At 39.4% G+C, this 18,329-nt stretch overlaps 1 pseudogene and 2 gene segments (V, D, J or C); all 3 read left to right on the forward strand.

Moving 5' to 3' along the window:
* Positions 1 to 18,329, forward strand: part of LOC122116639 — a 1,030,500-nt pseudogene that overhangs the window by 908,336 nt on the left and 103,835 nt on the right.
* Positions 4,221 to 6,418, forward strand: LOC122116835. The segment is given in 2 exon segments: positions 4,221 to 4,278; positions 6,093 to 6,418. Coding segments are annotated over 2 exon segments (384 nt in total).
* Positions 14,876 to 15,696, forward strand: LOC122116836. The segment is given in 2 exon segments: positions 14,876 to 14,960; positions 15,350 to 15,696. Coding segments are annotated over 2 exon segments (396 nt in total).

Genomic DNA, 18,329 nt, shown 5'->3' on the forward strand with positions numbered 1-18,329 from the left:
GTTTTCTGGAAAAACATCCTCAGTACATCGGCCAAAAATTTGATAGTCCTAACAAGCAAAAATTTGCTTCCAGTATGATCAACAGATTGCAAATAGGGGTTCCATGCCTGTAGAGGAGACAAGTCACAGGGGAATTCCCTGCTTGTGACCCTAAAATAATTCTGTCCTGTTCAAAATAGCAGAACGGTAAAAATTTGTCAAAATTATTGTATGGGGGCTGGGAAGGTGGCTCAGTGGTAGAGTGCTTGCCTTGCATGCATGAGGCCCTGGGTTCGATTCCTCAGCACCACATAAGCAAAAAAAAGAAAAAAGCCGGAAGTGGTGCTGTGGCTCAAGTGGTAGAGCACTAGCCTTGAGCTGAAGAGCTGAGGGACAGCGCCCAGTCCCAGAGTTCAGGCCCCACGACTGGACCCAAAAAAAAAAACAAAAAATTATTGTATGGGAACTTTCTTTTTTTTCCCTTTTTTTGGGGGGAGGGGTCCAGTTGTGGGGCCTGAACTCTGGGCCTGGGTGCTGTCCCTCAGCTCTTCGGCTCAAGGCTAGCACTCTACCACTTGAGCCACAGCTCCAATTCCGGCTTTTTTCTTTTTGTTTATGTGGTGCTGAGGAATCAAACCCAGGGCCTCATTCATGCAAGGCAAGCGCTCTACCATTGAGCCACTTTCCCAGCCCTTGTATAGAATCTTGTATATACATTTTTCTAATTTGGGGAGGGGAAAGGGAATAACAAAATGTTGAAACAAGGACACAGGATGACCCATTGCAACGATGATACCCACAAGATTCTACATTGGAAATGAACTATACTACTTTGAGGGGGAGGAGAACCAGGTAGGGAAAGTAAGGAATAGTGGGAGAACAACAAAGGTGGGAGTAAGAATGCTTGACAAGAAATGTACTCATTACCTTACTCATGTAAGTGTAACCCTTCGGACAGCATCTTTGCAATGAAGTAAAATAAAAACTTAATTAACAAAAAAAAATAGAATCCTGTTTTCAAAATATGTAATGTTAGAATAATACCACTAGATGGTAGCGAAATCCTATAATATATATGAAAAACCTATCTAGCTTAGTAAACTACGGAAACCATAGAGTTAGTGTTTTATCATCAACAAAGAGTCTCCAGGCTTGCGTATTTGACTAGGACCAGAGACACTCAGAAGGAGCTGTCAGCAGGCTGAATTGTGGGGGAAAGTCTTCTGTCTTGGGAATTTAGAGACTGGAAGCTTGGCTTTGCCTCTATTTCCTGCCTCATTTATCAAGAAAGGCCACCTTTCAAGGATTGATTCATGTCCCCTGAGATATGTGTCCTTGGAGAAGTCTGTAACAAGTGAGTGAGGTGATGTGAGGTCCCTGAGACAGTAGCAAGTCCTGTAGTGCTAGTGTCTTGAGGAGATGTGGCACTAGATGACTCTGTCTGTCTCTGTCACAGACATCAAAGTCTTTGTGAGGACATTACAAGAAAGTGAACAGTCAGGAAGAGAGTCTAAAACAGATGACACTCTAGACTTCCTGGCTTCCAGAACTTTGATTTTAAAACTATTCCATAAATTTGTCTACCAGCTCAAGGTATCTGTGTTCTCCATGGCAGTGCAGGGAAATTAAGTCACCAAACCAGCTTTTCCTGAGCAGGATCAGTCTTAGGAATTGACATGTAGTTTGGACATGTAGTTGCAGACTTGCTTCTCTTCTTCCTGCTGCTGCAACCATGGTGAGGAAGCAGGACTCAGGTTCCATTCTCAGTGAGCTTGAATTCAAGAAAGTTTCCTAGCAGTTGAAGGTTTAAGCCTGCTTAGTTTTTGGATCAGAATCAGAAAAACATCAACTAAATGAGATGCATTACTGGTATTGTTTGTAGATGTACATGTATTTTTTTCTTCTGTAAGGCACTGAGAAGAACTTATTTATCCTAACATTCTTTTCTGTACATTGCCCTCAGCACAGACTTTTAATGCCTCTCCTGACTTGTAAATGACATATCTACATATTCTGGGAGTCAGGGTTTTGCCATTACTTTGGATTCACAAAGCAAAGAGAAGTCCATGTAGGTAAAACAAAGAACTATATGTATGTATACATTTGTGCATTTGATTGTAGAGATGCTTCATGTCCTTGGTTACACTTATATATTCTTTTTTTGAGGAAATAATTTTATAATTTCAGTTTTCCCCATTTAGTATGATGTTGACAATAGTTTTGCCACATATCTTTTATTGGGTTGAGATAATTTTTTTCTATCCATAGCCACTTGAGAGATTTTTAACAATCACTTTTCTCTAATCCATGGCAACATTTAAACTTATTATCTTTTTATATTTTTTGGTGCTTCTCTGTATCCAAATTGCCAAGAGCAATGACCACTACTGAGCCTCTACAACTGCACACACCTGAGAAGAGCAGACCATCACCTGGTATGTAGTTGAGGACAAATGGCCAGCAAGACTGATCAGCAACTTCACAATGTTCCAATCCTGAGAATGAAACCCTTCCATGCCCGTTGTGTGTCATGGAACTATGGTTCCTGAAGGTATACATTGTCCTGTTTTGAGAGATATTAATTCAAATCCCGGTGTTCTACAAGGCTTATGTATCTACAAGAGGCCAGTGCAGGTGGCTCATGCCTGAAAACCTACCTACACAGAATGCTGAGATCTGCTGATCCCAGTTCAAAGGCAGCCCAGGAAAGGAAAGTGCAAGAGACTCTTTCCTCCAGTTAACCAACAAAAGTGCAGAAATGGAGATGTGGCTCAGGTGGAAGAGTGCTGACCTTGAGTACTAAAGCTCAGGGCCATAGATCAGACACTGAGTCAAAGTCCAAAGACTCACACACACACACACACACACAAACACACAAACACACACAAAGTATAACAATGCACAAAAATTTAGTCATATATGAGTCTTCTTATGGTTGCACATCCTTAGGTGCCGGGGGTAAGGGGGAATCAAAGCATAAGATTTCAGTATTTTTTTGAGCTGTATCATTTGTAACTCATATACAGGATTGAAGTTACAACCAATTGGGAATTTACCTGTGTTAGTCATCTCCCCTTCCATGTAACTGGCATTTAATTCCAGTAATGGTATCTCAAAGAGTTTGCTCATTTTTTTTGCATAAGCAAGCACCAAAAGAATAAAAGAAATAATTTACAAATAACATAATTTTAAGATGATATCTTTGTTGCTTTGTATGTCCCTCCCCCACGGTATAACCCCTGGTTTCACTGTATTTGATGTTGGTATAATTTGGGGAGGGAAAGGGAAAAAACAAATCATTTAAATAAGGATACAAGTGGACCCATTTCAACAATGAGATGTACAAGTCGTTATGTAGAAAACAAACTTTACACCTTTGGGGGAGCGGAGGGAGGAGGATGGGGTGGTGGGACGGGGGGAGGATGGGAAGGGATGCGAAGGGGAAACGAAGGAGGAGGCTACAATGCTTGATAAGAAATGTACTCATTATCTTTCCCATGTAATTGTAATCCCTCTGTACAGTATTTTCACAATAAAAAAAGAGAGGAAGAAAAGAAATTGTTTAAATAGGGATATAGGTGGACACATTGCAATAATGAGATGTACAAAACATTATGTAGAAAAATGAAGTTTACAACATTGGTGCTGGGGGTTTTTGGGGTAGGGAGGATGGGAAAACGTGGGGGGAAGATGGGAAGGAATGGGAAGGGAAAACAAAGGAGGAGGCAACAATGCTTGATAAGAAATGTATGGTATTTTCCCAATAAACTTATTTAAAAAATAATGTATACCACATATATGGTATATATGTGCACATCAGAGGGAAACCAGGAGGAGGACAGAGAGACAGAGGCAAACAGGGGACAACATACAACAGTGGGACCTATCAGCTGCACTGGACATTGATCATAACAAACTAAGCAACTCAATGGAAGCAATGGAAGGAATGAGCAGGAAAGAGGGAACAGCTGACACTAAGCAAAAGGAAAGAAATGTATATATCACCCCATGTGGAAGAAATAACTGTATTGTCAAAGCCCATAGAATTAACAAACTTTATAAGCCACAATAAAGATAATTTGCCCCATGAAGGTTAGAATGGGTTTGTGACTATAAGTATCACTTACTTTGTGACTATAACAATCCTGTGAAATATGTGAAATTTATGTAATCACTTAATCACAATAAAAATTCCTATAATAATCTTAATAGACGAAACTTTTTGTGTAACCCATAAGAAAATGTCACAATCAGTGGCCAATTGCAACAGATATGTATGTTCTTCAGGCTCTCGATGGGGTAAGTGGAGTATGAATTCCTCTGTACAACTCTGAACCAGCATTCAGTTACTTAGTAGATTCTGATGAACCTTAAGAGAAGACTTAATCTTGAGTGTTTGTTATACTGAGACATGAACACAGCTCTTGCTGGGTCCTGCTATGAGTTGTAGAATCCTGGCTGCGGCTGCCCACATGGAATGCAGGCAGGAAAAGGAGGGTCTAATACAGAGTTAATAACTTTTCCAGGAGCAGATTCTGTAGAAAAATTAAAAATAGATGTTGCAATGGTCTTACTACCTAACTGAATGTAACTGGTGTTCTTGTTCCTACTGTCTTATAGGAGAGAGAAATATAAAGAATGCTGCTATTAGTCTGAAGAGTTATGCTGAAGGAGTGTCATCCCATATTTATTGATTGTGAAAATGACTGTGTAAAATTTAGTTTTCTCTGACATTTTTCTCTTTCATTAAGAAATGTTATTACTTAAGGAGAATTTTTTCCTCTGGGTTATTTTGTTTTGATATAAGTGATCATAAGGAACTTAATTTGTTAGGCCCCCTATGAAGAACCTTATTATTTTTTTTTTATCACTTGTAGGGATTGAACTCAGGACCTGGGCGCTGATCCTGAGCCCTTTTGCCCAAGGAAAACACTCTACCACTTTCAGCTACAGCACCACTTCCAATTTATGAATGATTAATTGGAGATAAGAGTCACAAGGGGAAATTTTAGCCTGGACTGGCTTTGAACCATGTCCTCAGAACTCAGCCTGAAGAGTAGCTAGGATTACAGACATAAGCCACCAGAGTCTGTCTTATGAAGACCATCTCTAACAGTTGTTGATAACTTTCTAATCAAAAGTTAACTTTGTTTCAGTGATGTCAGATTAACTCGAGTATGTATTTGATTTCCTTACCTAGATCAGACCACTGTAGTATTGGATAGAAGTCATGAGAAACAATGGCAAATGAAGTCTGTGCACAGTATCTTTCTCTAGAATAACTAGAAGAGGGCCAATCAAACTAACCCTTCACCAAGACTCCCCTGGACACACATTTCAATTGAATTGGGCCTCTAGTGTTTCAAGTTGCAGGGTCTAGTACACCACATCCTCCCCGCAGATCCAGGCATCAGGGGAGAGGAGACCTTCTACCCACTGCTGGAGCCAGCCTGGTATTTGTGGGTCTTTTCTCCAAACACACAAGAAATTTAAGTCACTTTCTTCACCAGAGAGATGCCCTTGCCCTCTGCTTTTTTCTTCTCATACTGCTGCACCCACCTGCTGATTTGCATAGTGCTCCCCAAGGAGGACTGTCCAGCCCTAGTTTGACATAAAGGCTCATCTTGACCTTGGCTTCACTGATCAAATCTCCTTGATTCCCAGCTAAAATGAGGCTCGCTCTGTTCTTGTGTTCTGGGTCTCCTAATGCTCCTAATGCTCCTAAGAGCAGAGGGAGATGAGGATGGAAAAGGGGGTTGAGGGTGAGCCCTCAGGGTCACTACTTCTTGTTTGTATTCTGTTCTTGAGTTAGATGCACAGAATTTGTCCTCTAGAATGAATGAAGAAGGTGAAGTTAATTATATGAGAGTGATGGACATTCTAGATGGAACCAGGTCCTGAGCTTTGGTGACAACTATGACAACTGTGCAGTGGGTAGTATACATGAGAACTAGAACCTCATTTATGCTTTTTAATATTTGTATATGTTTTGAAATATTGAATGGTTTTAGGATAGAAGAGAAACCATGAAAAGGATTGGGAATTAATATATAACCACAGAAAAAATTATATACCACATATAACCTTGTACTTTTCATTTATATTAATTTCAGGGTCCAGTGGCGATATTATAATGACTCAGACTCCACTCGCCCTGGCTGTCACCCTGGGAGAGATCTCCTGCAGGTCAAGTCAGAGCCTCATAAATAGCGATGGAGATAGCCTTCTGTATTGGCTCCTTCAGAAGCCTGGCCAGTCACCACAGAGATTGATCTATTGGGCTTCCAAACGACCTTCTGGGGTCCCAGACAGATTCAGTGGCAGTGGGTCAGGCACAGATTTCACACTGCAAATCAGCAGGGTGGAGGCTGAGGATATTGGCGTTTATTACTGCATGCAAGATTATACTCCTCCCACAGTGATACAGTCCTTAACATAAACAGCTCTGTAGGATTTGGCCCAGCTGTCCTATTTCAAAGCTTGTCTGGGGAGCAGCATAGCACATTCTCTGAACTGAAGCAGTAGTCTGAGTTTGGAGGACTTGACAGAAGATGTCATACTAGAGACCTTGTCCACGTGGGATCTTGGATTACTTCAGCTTCCAGGGACTCCCAGAACAGGATTTATAATGTTGCTGCAGAAGTCAATTTTCACTTATAACCAAATGTGAAAGAAAAAGACAAAATCATCTCCCAGCATCATGCCATTTCTATAGTTTGGAGAGAATTAAAGTCAAATCTCTTGCAGAATAACTCAAGAAACATTGGTAGCTAGCAATTGAAGAATGAATCACAAAGCTAGGCTTAAAATTGAGAAAGATTTTATTTAATAGGAATGTTACTGAATATCACCAAATAAATAGAATATGTTTGTTAAATATAAAGCAAATTAATTATATGATTCAGATGTTAAAACCTTGTTGCTTCATCAACCCATGATTTTGAAATTCCCATTAGTGTGACTTTTTGATTGTGAAAATACCATACAGAGGAGTTAACAATTACATTAGCAAGGTAATGAGAACATTTGTTATCAAGCATTGTTGCCTCATCCCTTGTTTCCCCTTCTCATCCTTACCCTCCCTTCTACCCCTCAGCCCCCCCCCCCAGAATTGTAGAGTTCATTTTTTGACATAATGTCTTGTATATCTCATTGTTGCAATGGGTCCACCTGTATCCCTATTTAAACCATTATTTTTCCCTTCCCCTCCCCAAATTATACCAACATCAAAGACAATGAAAACAGGGTTCTCCTTGGTACAGGCCCATTTTTTTTTAAACAAAGCTACAAATTGAAGTTTGATGCTGTATAATGCTTTATTCCATGTCTGTTTCCTCTGGTCCTCCTCTAATGGATATTTTAATAGGTAGTACAGATTTATCAAATATGAGTAATTCGCAGTTAACAAATAGGCATACATATACATTTATTGGTATGTGTTTATGTGTGTCATCTATAAAACATGTGCCTAGATTTATATATTTATTGTGTGCATATATACATCTATATGTACATATAGACTTGTACATATAAACATATCAATGTCCAAATGTGGCTGCATAAACAGCTACATGCAGCTACAATACATAGACAGAGAAATTATCAGGGATCCAATGAAACATAGTTTATCCTTTGCAGAGACTATCTTAAAGAAAGACATGTAAGTTAGGGAAATGAAACCTAAGATATGTATTTAAATGTATTTTTTTCCATGCAATTTCTTCTAACACATTTATAAGATTATTTCTTTGTTGCTTTGTATGTCCCTCCCCCACAGTATAAGCCCTGTTTTCACTGTATTTGATATCGATATAATTTGTGGAGGGGAAGGGGAAAAATAAATCGTTTAAATAGGGATTCACGTGGACCTATTGCAACAATGAGATGTACAAGTGGATATGCCCAAAACGAACTTTACAACTTTGGTGCGGGGGAAGGGAGGGAGGATTTGGCGGAGGGGGGAGGGAGGGAGGATGAAAAGGGATGGGAAGGGGAAACAAACGAGGAGGCTACAATGCTTGATAAGAAATGTACTCATTATCTTGCTCATATAAATGTAACCTCTCTGTACAATATTTTTACAATGAAAAAAGAAAGACATATAAGAACACACAGCATGTAGACTTTGAGGAAACCATGTATATATGGCTCAATACTCTTCTTTCTATACTCATTATTTTCTTTGAAATTTTAAGGAAACAGAAAAAAATCTGATGATCTTTTATGATGGTTCTCTTGGTTGGATTGCTTGGAGATGAACAAATATACTTCTGCACCTGGCTGTGAGACCTTCTCGAGAGAGAATTGACTAAGAGAGAAGACCCACCCTATTACACACAGCCCCTTCCAAAGGACTGAATTCTCATCAAATGAAAGGGAAAGGAAGATGTAGCCACCAAGTAGAACATATCCTCTGTTTCTTGGGTGCCATGTTGTGAGCTTCACCAAACTCTGCCCACATGGTAGAATAGACTTTATGATCTAAGAGTTGCAATCAAGTACTCTGTCTTTTATATTGCTTTTACTGAGGTCTTAGCCACAACAACGGAAAGCTAAGTAACACATCTTCATAACTTAGGCCCTAGCTTACTTTCTAACCAATGATGGAAGATGAATTAGGCACCAGAAGCATTTGGAGTCCCCAGCACTAAATTGAGAGAAATGGCTATTATTTGTAGTGGGAATAATATGTTGAGGTAGATTTTTTTAAAGTCAGAGTTTAAATGTGGGAATATATGTATTAGTGAAACAAAGTCACTAAACATGAACCAGTCCATGAACTCACAGACTGGATTTATCATCAGTAGTGTGAGATGTGGATGTAAACAGCACAAGAGAGCAGCAGGCCAAGAGGAGGATTCTCCTGGGTGCTATAGTCTCAGAGCAGGAAGAAAGGGACAGCTCTTCTCTGCAAGAGATCACTGAATAGAGAATCCCATTAGCCAGGGTTCATCCTACTGGCTCCATCTTCAACTCCACTCTTGGAAAGGTTTCCAGAACTTCTGCCTCAAAACTTCTCAATGGTTTGTGAACAAATCCATATCCTAAGATAAATCATCTTGTGCTGAGCGCAATTGACAACTGTGACTAAGAACAGTGACAAATCCACAGGGAGAGCATCAGGCTCCTTTTTCTTTTAATTATAATACTTTCCCACCAGAGTCCACAAAGCCAACATTAGCTACCTTGCAAGCCATCAGTACTCAATTCACATAAGCAAAAGGTGAGCCACTGGTTCTCCACACCTGTGGCATATCATGCAACAAATAGTGATAAATTTTTCTTCACCACTCAGCCCTCCACATGCAGTCAGTAAAATACCAGGGTTTGTCATGGAGAGATTTGGGGATCTCTGTGCAGCTTTTGCCTCCTGTTTCTCTATCTTCACCTGTGAAGATAGACTTACTAGCTCTTATTCTTCAAGTTATCACTGGCAAACCACTGACACACACACACACACACAAACACACACACACACACACACACACACACACACACACACAAAGCTACCATCTTATCTGAATTTAATCCTTAGAAATGTTAAGAGTTTATAACTCTACCTGAAAAAAGAATCCTGGAGTTCATTTAGCTTAGCATCATCTTAGATGGTCATATGTACATAGTTTTTGAGCTTCTCTGCTTTTTAGATAAAATTGTCCTAGATATATACTAATTATTGCAAATGAGGGAAACATGCATCCTAAGATATGGACACAGAGAACTTTCTTTGTTGTTGTTTTTAATGTAATGTTTGATTTTTTTGTTTCTTTTGTACGTTCTTCCCCCATGGTATATCCCCTGCTTTCACTGTACTGATTTTATTACCATGAATCTTGTATATACATTTGTCTAATTTGGGGAGGCGAAAGGGAATAACAAAATGCTGAAACAAGGACACAGAATGACCCTTTGCAACGATGATAACCAAAAGACTCTATATTGGAAATAAACTTTACAACTTTGGGGGGAAAGTGTGAAGGAGGTAGGGGAGGGAAGGGATTGTGGGAGAACAACAAAGGAGGGAGTAACAACGCTTGACAAGAAATGTACTCATTACCTTACTCATGTAAATGTAACCCCTTTGGACAGCATCTTTATAAGAAAGTAAAATTAAAAATTACTAAAAATAAAGAAATAGAATCCTGGTTCTAAAGCATGTAATGTTAGAATAATACCACAAGATGGTAGCGAAACCCCACAAAATATGTTAAGAGCTATCTAGTTTAGTAATCTAGGGAAACCACAGAGTTAATGTTTCAATCATCAACAGTCTCCAGGCTTGGATATTTGACTAGGAATAGGGACACTCAGAAGGAGCTGTAAGCAGGCTGAATTGTGGGGGAAAGTCTTCTGTTTTTGGAATTTAGAGACTGGAAGCTTGGCTTTGCCTCTATTTCCTGCCTCATTTATCAGCAAAGACCATCTTTCAAGGATTGATTCATGTCCCCTGAGCTATTGTCCTTGGAGAAGTCTGTGACAAGTGAGTGAGGTGATGTGAGGTCCCTGAGACTGTAGCAAGTCCTGTAGTGCTAGTGTCTTGAGGAGATGTGGCACTGCATGGCTCTTTCTCTGTCTCTGTCACAGATATCAAAGTCTTTGTGAGGGCATTACAAGAAAGTGAACAGTCAGGAAGAGAGCCTAAAAGAGAATACACTCTAGACTTCCTGACTTTAAAACTATTCCATAAATTTATCTACCAGCGCAAGGTATCTGTGTTCTCCATGGCAGTGCAGGGAAACTAAGTCACCAAACCAGCTCTCCCTGAGCAAGATCAGCCTTAGGAATTGACAAGTACTTTGGACATTTAGTTTCAGACTTGCTTCTCTTCTTCCTGCTGCTGCAACCATGGTGAGGAAGCAGGACTCAGGTTCCATTCTCAGTGAGCTTGAATTCAAGAATGTTTCCTAGCAATTGAAGATATAATCCTGCTTAGTTTTTGGATCTGAATCAGAAAAACCTCAACTAAATTGGATGCATTACTGGTATTGTTTGTAGATGTACAGGTATTTTTTTCTTCTGTATAGGGCTGAGAAGTTCCTTTTTATCCTAACATTCTTTTCTCTACATGGCACACAGCACAGACTTTTAATGTCTCTCCTGACTGTTAAATGATGCATCTACATACTCTAGGGAGTCAGGGTTGTGCCATTACTTTGGATTCATATAGCATAGAGAAGTCTATCTAGGTAAAATAAAAAAAGAAGTATATATGTATGTATATACTTGTGCGTTTCATTTATTTATTTTTATTATAATAGTTTTCATTGTAGAGATACTCCATCTCCTTGGTTATGCTTATATATTCTTTCTTTTGAGGGAATAATTTCATAATTGCAGTTTTCCTCATTTAGTGTGATGTGGACAATATTCTTGCCACCTATATCTTTTATTGGGTTGAGGTATTCACATGAGAGATTTTTATCAATCGCTTTTCTCCAATCCATGGCAACATGGATCTGTGAACAAAGTTGAGAGTAAAACATTAGAGAAGGAAGGTTAGTCAGAGTTCCAAGGAAGTGTCATTATAAATCTGAGAGACATAATAGATAAAGTTTTAAACTTTAAACTTTAAACTTATTATGTCTTTGTATTTTCTGGTGCTTCTCTGCATCCAACTAGCTAAGAACAATGACCACTACTGAGCCTCTACAACTGTACACACCTGAGAAGAGCAGACCATCACCTGGTATGCAGTTGAGGGCAAATGGCCAGCAAGACTGATCAGCAACTTCACAATGTTCCAATCCTGAGAATGAAACCCTTCCATGCCCGGTTGTGTGTCATGGAACTATGGTTCCTGAAGGTATACATTGTCCTGTTTTGAGAGATATTAATTCAAATCCCGGTGTTCTACAAGGCTTATGTATCTACAAGAGGCCAGTGCAGGTGGCTCATGCCTGAAAACCTACCTACACAGAATGCTGAGATCTGCTGATCCCAGTTCAAAGGCAGCCCAGGAAAGGAAAGTGCAAGAGACTCTTTCCTCCAGTTAACCAACAAAAGTGCAGAAATGGAGATGTGGCTCAGGTGGAAGAGTGCTGACCTTGAGTACTAAAGCTCAGGGCCATAGATCAGACCCTGAGTCAAAGTCCAAAGACACACACACAACACACACACACACACACACACACAAAGTATAACAATGCACAAAAATGTAATCATATATGAGTCTTCTTATGGTTGCACATCCTTAATTGGGGGGATATAAGCATAAGATTTCAGTATTTCTTTTGAGCTGTATCATTTGTAACTCATATACAGGATTGAATTTACAACCTATTGGGAATTTTCCTGTGTTAGTCATCTCCCCTTCCTTATAACTGGCATTTAATTTAAGTGTGGAACTTTCTTCCAGTAATGGTATCTCAAAGATTTTGCTCATTCTCTTTGCATAAGCAAGCAACAAAAGAATAAAAGAAATAATTTATAAATAACATATTTATAAGATGATTTCTTTGTTGCTTTATATGTCTCTCCCCCACAGTATAACCCCTGGTTTCACTGTATTTGATGTTGGTATAATTTGGGGGGGGGGAGGGAAAAAACAAATTATTTAAATAGGGATACATGTGGACCCATTTCAACAATTAGAAGTACAAGTTGTTATGTAGAAAACAAACTTTACAACTTTAGGGAGGCAGAGGGAGGAGGATGGGGTGGTGGGACGGGGGGGGGGGGATGGGAAGGGATGGGAAGGGGAAACAAACGAGGAGGCTACAATGCTTGATAAGAAATGTACTCAATATCTTGCCCATGTAATTGTAATCCCTCTTTACAGTATTTTCACAATAAAAAAGAGAGGAAAAAAAGGAATTGTTTAAATAGGGATATAGGTGGACCCATGGCAATAATGAGATGTACAAAACATTATTTCAAAAAATGAAGTTTACAACTTTGGTGCTGCGGGTATGGGGGGTAAGGGAGGACGTAGAAAAGGCGGGGGAAGATGGGAAGGAATGGGAAGGGAAAACAAAGGAGGCAACAATGCTTGATAAGAAATGTATGTTATTTTCCCAATAATAAAGTTATTAAAAATAATATAAACCACATATTTGTTATATATGTGCACATCAGAGGGAAACTAGTAGGACGACAGAGAGACAGAGGGAAATAGGGGAAAACATACAACAGTGGGACCTATCAGCTGCACTGGACATTGATCATATCAAACTAAGCAACTCAGTGGAAGCAATGGGAGGGAGGGAATGAGCAGCGAAGAGGGAAAAGCTGACACTAAGCAAAGGGAAAGAAATGTATATATCACCTCATGTGGAAGAAATAACTGTATTGTAAAAGCTCATAGAATTCACAGACTTCATAACTCATGATAAAGATAATTTCCCCCCAAGGTTAGAATGTGTTTGTGACTATAAGTATCACTTACTTTGTGACTATAAGTATCACAATCCTGTGAAATTTGTGAAATTTTTGTAATCACTTAATCACAATAAAAATTCCTATAATAAATTTTAATAGAAGAAACTTTTTGTGTAACCCATAAGAAAATGTCACAAACAGTGGGCAATAGCAACAGAAATGTATGTTTTTCAGGCTCTGGATGGTGTAAATGGAATATGGCTCCCTCTGTACAACTCTGAACCAGCATTCAGTTACTTACTAGATCCTGATGAAGCTTAAGAGAAGACATACTCTTGAGTGTTTCTTATAGCGAAACATGAAAATAGCTCTTGCTGGGTCCTGCTATGAGGTTTGGAGTTCTGGCTGTGGCTGCCCACATGGAATGCAGGCAGGACAAGGAGGTTCTAATACAGAGTTAATGACTTTTCGAGGAGCAGACTCTATAGAAAGATTAAAAAAATTGATGTTGCAATAGTATGACTACCTAACTGAATGTAACTGGCATTCTTGTTCATACTGTCTTATAGAAGAGAGAGAGAAATATTAAGAATGCTGTTGTTAGTCTGGTAAAGAGTTATGCTGAAGGATTCTAATCCCATATTTATTGATTGTGAAAATGACTGTAAAATTTAGTTTTCTCTGCCATTTTTCTCTTTCATTTAGAAATGTTATTAATTAAGGAGAATTTTCTCCTCTGGGTTATTTTGTTTTGACACAAGTGATCATAAGGAACTTACTTTATTAGGCCCTTATGAAGAATCTTATTTCTTTTTTATCACTTGTAGGGATTGAACTCAGGACCTGGGCACTGATCCTGATCTCTTTTGCCCAAGGCTTAGACTCTACCACTTTCAGCCACAACACCACTTCCAATTTCTGAATGAGTAATTGGAGATAGGAGTCACAAAGGGAACTTTCAGCCCAGACTGGCTTTGAACCATGTATTCAGAACTCAGCCTCCAGAGATGCTAGGGTTACAGACATGAGCCACCTGTGTCTGGTTTATGAAGAACATCTCTAATAGGTATTGATAACTTGCTAATCGTAAGTTAACTTTGTTTCAGTGATGTCAGATTAACTCAAGTATGTATTTGATTTCCTTATCTAGTTGTAACCACAGTGGTATTAGAAGTTTTGAGAAACAATGGCAAACGAAGTTTGTGTACAGTATCTTTCTCTAGAATAACTAGAAGAGGGCCAATCAAATTGAACCTTCAGCAGGACTCTCCTGGACACACATTTCAATTGAATTGGGCCTCTAGTGTTTCAAGTTGCAGGGTCTAGTACACCACATACTCCCTGCAGATCTAGGCATGAGGGCAGAGGGGTCCTTCTACCCACTGCTGGAGCCAGCCTGGTATTTGTGGGTCTTTTCTCCAAACACAGAAGAAATTTAAGTCACTTTCTTCACCAGAGAGATACCCTTGCCCTCTGCTTTGTATTTCTCACACTGCTGCACCCACCTGCTGATTTGCATAGTGCTCCCCAAGGAGGACTTTCTAGCCCTAATTTGACATAAAGGCTCATCTTGATTTTGACTTCACTGATCAAATGTCCTGGATTTCCAGCTAAAATGAGGCTCTGTTCTTGGGCTCTGGGTCTCTTAATGCTCTGGATCACTGGTAAGGGCAGAGGGAGATGAGGATGGAAAAGGAGGTTGAGGGTGAGCCCTCAGGGCCACTGCTTCTTGTTTGTATTCTGTTCATGGGTTAGATGCACAGAACTTGTCCTCTAGAATGAGGCAGGTGAAGTTAATTATATGAGACTGATGAACATTCTAGATGGAACCTGGTCCTGAGCATTGTTAACAACTATGACAATTGTGTAGAGGGTAGAATACATGGGATCTAGAACCTCATTTATGCTTTTTAATATTTGTATATATTTTGAAATATTGAATGGTTTAAGGATAGACGGAAAAACCATGAAAAGGATTGGGAATTAATATATAACCACAGAAAAAATTTTATACCATATATAATGTTGTACTTTTCATTTATTTTAATTTCAGGGTCCAGTGGCGATATTATACTGACTCAGACTCCACTCTCCCTGCCTGTCACCTTGGGAGAGACGGTCTCCCTCTCCTGCAGGTCTAGTGAGAGCCTCATAGATAGTGATGGAGATAGCCTTCTGTATTGGTTCCTTCAGAAGCCTGGTCAGTCTCCAAAACTCCTAATCTATTGGGCTTCTAAACGACCACCTGGGGTCCCAGACAGATTCAGTGGCAGTGGGTCAGGCACAGATTTCACACTGCAAATAAGCAGGGTGGAGGCTGAGGATATTGGGGTTTATTACTGCATGCAAGATTATACTCCTCCCACAGTGATACAGTCCTTAACAAAAACATCTCTGTAGGGCTTGGCCCAGCTGTCCTATTTCAAAGCTTGGCTGGGGAATAGCATAGCACATTCTCTGAACTGAAGCAGTAGTCTGAGTTTGGAGGACTTGACAGATGATTTCATACCAGAGACCTTGTCCAAGTGGGATCTTGGATTACTTCAGCTTCCAGGGACTCCCAGAACCAGAATTTATAATGTTACTGCAGAAATCAATTTATCACTTATTACCAAATGTGAAAGACAAAGACAAAAATATCTCCCAGCATCATGCCATTTCTATAGTTTGGAGAGAATTACAGAGTCAAATCTCATGCAGAATGACTCAAGAAGCAGTAGTAGCTAGGAATTGAAGAATAGGTCACAAAGCTAGGCTTAAAATTAAACAGATTTTTTTTAAATAGGGATGTTACTGAATATCACCAAATAAATAGAATGTTTGTTAAATATAAATTAATTATATGACTCAGATGTTAAAACCGTTTTGCTTAATCAACTCATGATTCTGAAAGTCCCAGTATTATTTTTTTAATTGTGAAAAGACTATACATAGGGGTTACAATTACATGAGCAAGGTAATGAGTCCTCTTCTTATCAAGCATTTTTGCCACCTCCTTTGTTTCCTCTTACCATCCCTTCCCTCCCATCTTCACCCCAGACCATAGTTATAAAGTTCATTTTTCGACATAACGTCTTGTCTATCTCATTGCTGCAATGGGACCACCTATATCCTTATTTAAACAATTTGTTTTTTCTCTTCCCCTCCACAATTTATACCGACATCAAATACAGTGAAAACAGGGATCTCCTTGGCACAGGCCCATTTTTTTTTTTCACAAAGCTTCAAATTGAAGTATGACTCTGAATAATGCTATGTTCCATGGCCGTTTCCTCCAGTCCTCCTCTAATGGAGGTTTTTTCTCACCTGCCTCTTAGAGGTTAGAACAATATGTTCTTCCCTTCAAACAAGCCCCACAATGAGCAAAGGCTTCCCTTGAGACTTGAGTATGTATTGGATTTTCTCTCAGAAAATGCACGGACCACTCAGACCTCCAAATAGACCTCTGTCATTTCCCTTAGCACAAGAATCATCTTAGGAAAGGACCATCCTTACCAGTTTCTCTTTTACATTTAAGCTCTCCTAATCCCTCTGTCACTGATAAATCTAAAATATCTCAACTTCCCCTGGTGGTAAAACATGAAATATCCTAAAAGCCACAACTGTGCTGGGACAAGTTCTATACTCACTAAGTCCCAAACAGACAGAAAACATTAATAAATTTATCCACTGAGTATCTCATGAGCTTTACTAGGGAAGCATGTAAATATCTAAAAGAACCACAAACCACACAGAGAGTTGGTTTTAGTGCCAGGGGCAGACAGTACTATTGAACAAATGCTATTTCTGTGGCTGCTCCCTCTCTGCTCCTGCCAAAACCACTCCATGAGGCCAGGCTATGTCAGGTGAGACAGGGCTTATCCATGTGTGTCCTGATTGACCTGAAACTCTCCATATTCCTTCCTGTGTCTCCCTAAGTGTTTAGGATTGCGCATAGGCAGTGTCTGTGGTAGAAACATTCCTTTCATCTCAAATAGTTTATATGTATATTTCACAGGATGTCACTATCTATCAATGTTACACCTTACATCTTAAATAAGAATACTACTTTTATACATAACTTTGAAGGCATTTAGGAACACAAATGAACACAAATCATTTTGCTCTGGTTTACATGGCAGCTAGCCTGTGAGACCAGTGACACAGTGAGCCTGAAACTCCTGTGTGCAGATCAGTTTCTCACTCTATGCACACAACAGATCTTTTCTTTTTAAATAAGTTTTTTCTTATTGTGAAAATACTGTCTAGAGTGGTTACAATCACATGAGCAAGGTAATCTCTATATTTCTTATCAAGCATTGTTGCCTTCTCCTTTGTTTTTCCCTACCATCCCTGCCTTCCCAATTCCAGAACTACATTTCCCTCTCCCCTCCCCCACCACACTCCTCAAATTATACCAATATCAAAAACAGTGAAAACAGGTGTTATACTGTGGGGAAAGGACATATACAGCAACAAAAAAATTACGTGGTACTTTATAAATACATTAGAAACAATTGCAAGAAAGAAAGAAAACCATTTGTGTTCCTATCTTGGGGTTCATTTCGCTTAACATCATCTTATCTGACCTTTTCTGCTTGTCTCAGATATATACTAGTTATTGCAAATAAGGGAAACCATGGGACCTATATTTCTTTGGGCCTTTTCCCCAAGTCTTTCCATTTCCTAACAAATGGGGCAATGTCATTCTTTCTGATGGAGGCATAGAATTCCATTGTGTATATATACACATTTTATTGATCCATTCATCTACTGAGTGGCATCTGGGTTGGTTCCCTATCTTAGCTATGGTAAGTAATGCTGCAATAAACATAATTGTGCTGGTAGCTTTAGTATGGTATACAGAAGAGATCTTTATGCTTATGATTCCTACGTGAGGCCCTGGGACTAACAGACTTATTACATAAATTGAGAAATGGTTGATCTCCACCCTCTTTTCTACTCTTCCTTTCCTCCTGAAACATAGCCATTCCTAAAATGTCTTTGTCTCAAACCCAGGTGTGGGGGGACTTTGTGTGCACTAGAAGTGGATA

Source organism: Dipodomys spectabilis, unplaced genomic scaffold (genome assembly GCF_019054845.1).
Source record: "Dipodomys spectabilis isolate Male_0828 unplaced genomic scaffold, ASM1905484v1 ptg000137l, whole genome shotgun sequence".
NCBI lineage: Eukaryota > Metazoa > Chordata > Mammalia > Rodentia > Heteromyidae > Dipodomys > Dipodomys spectabilis.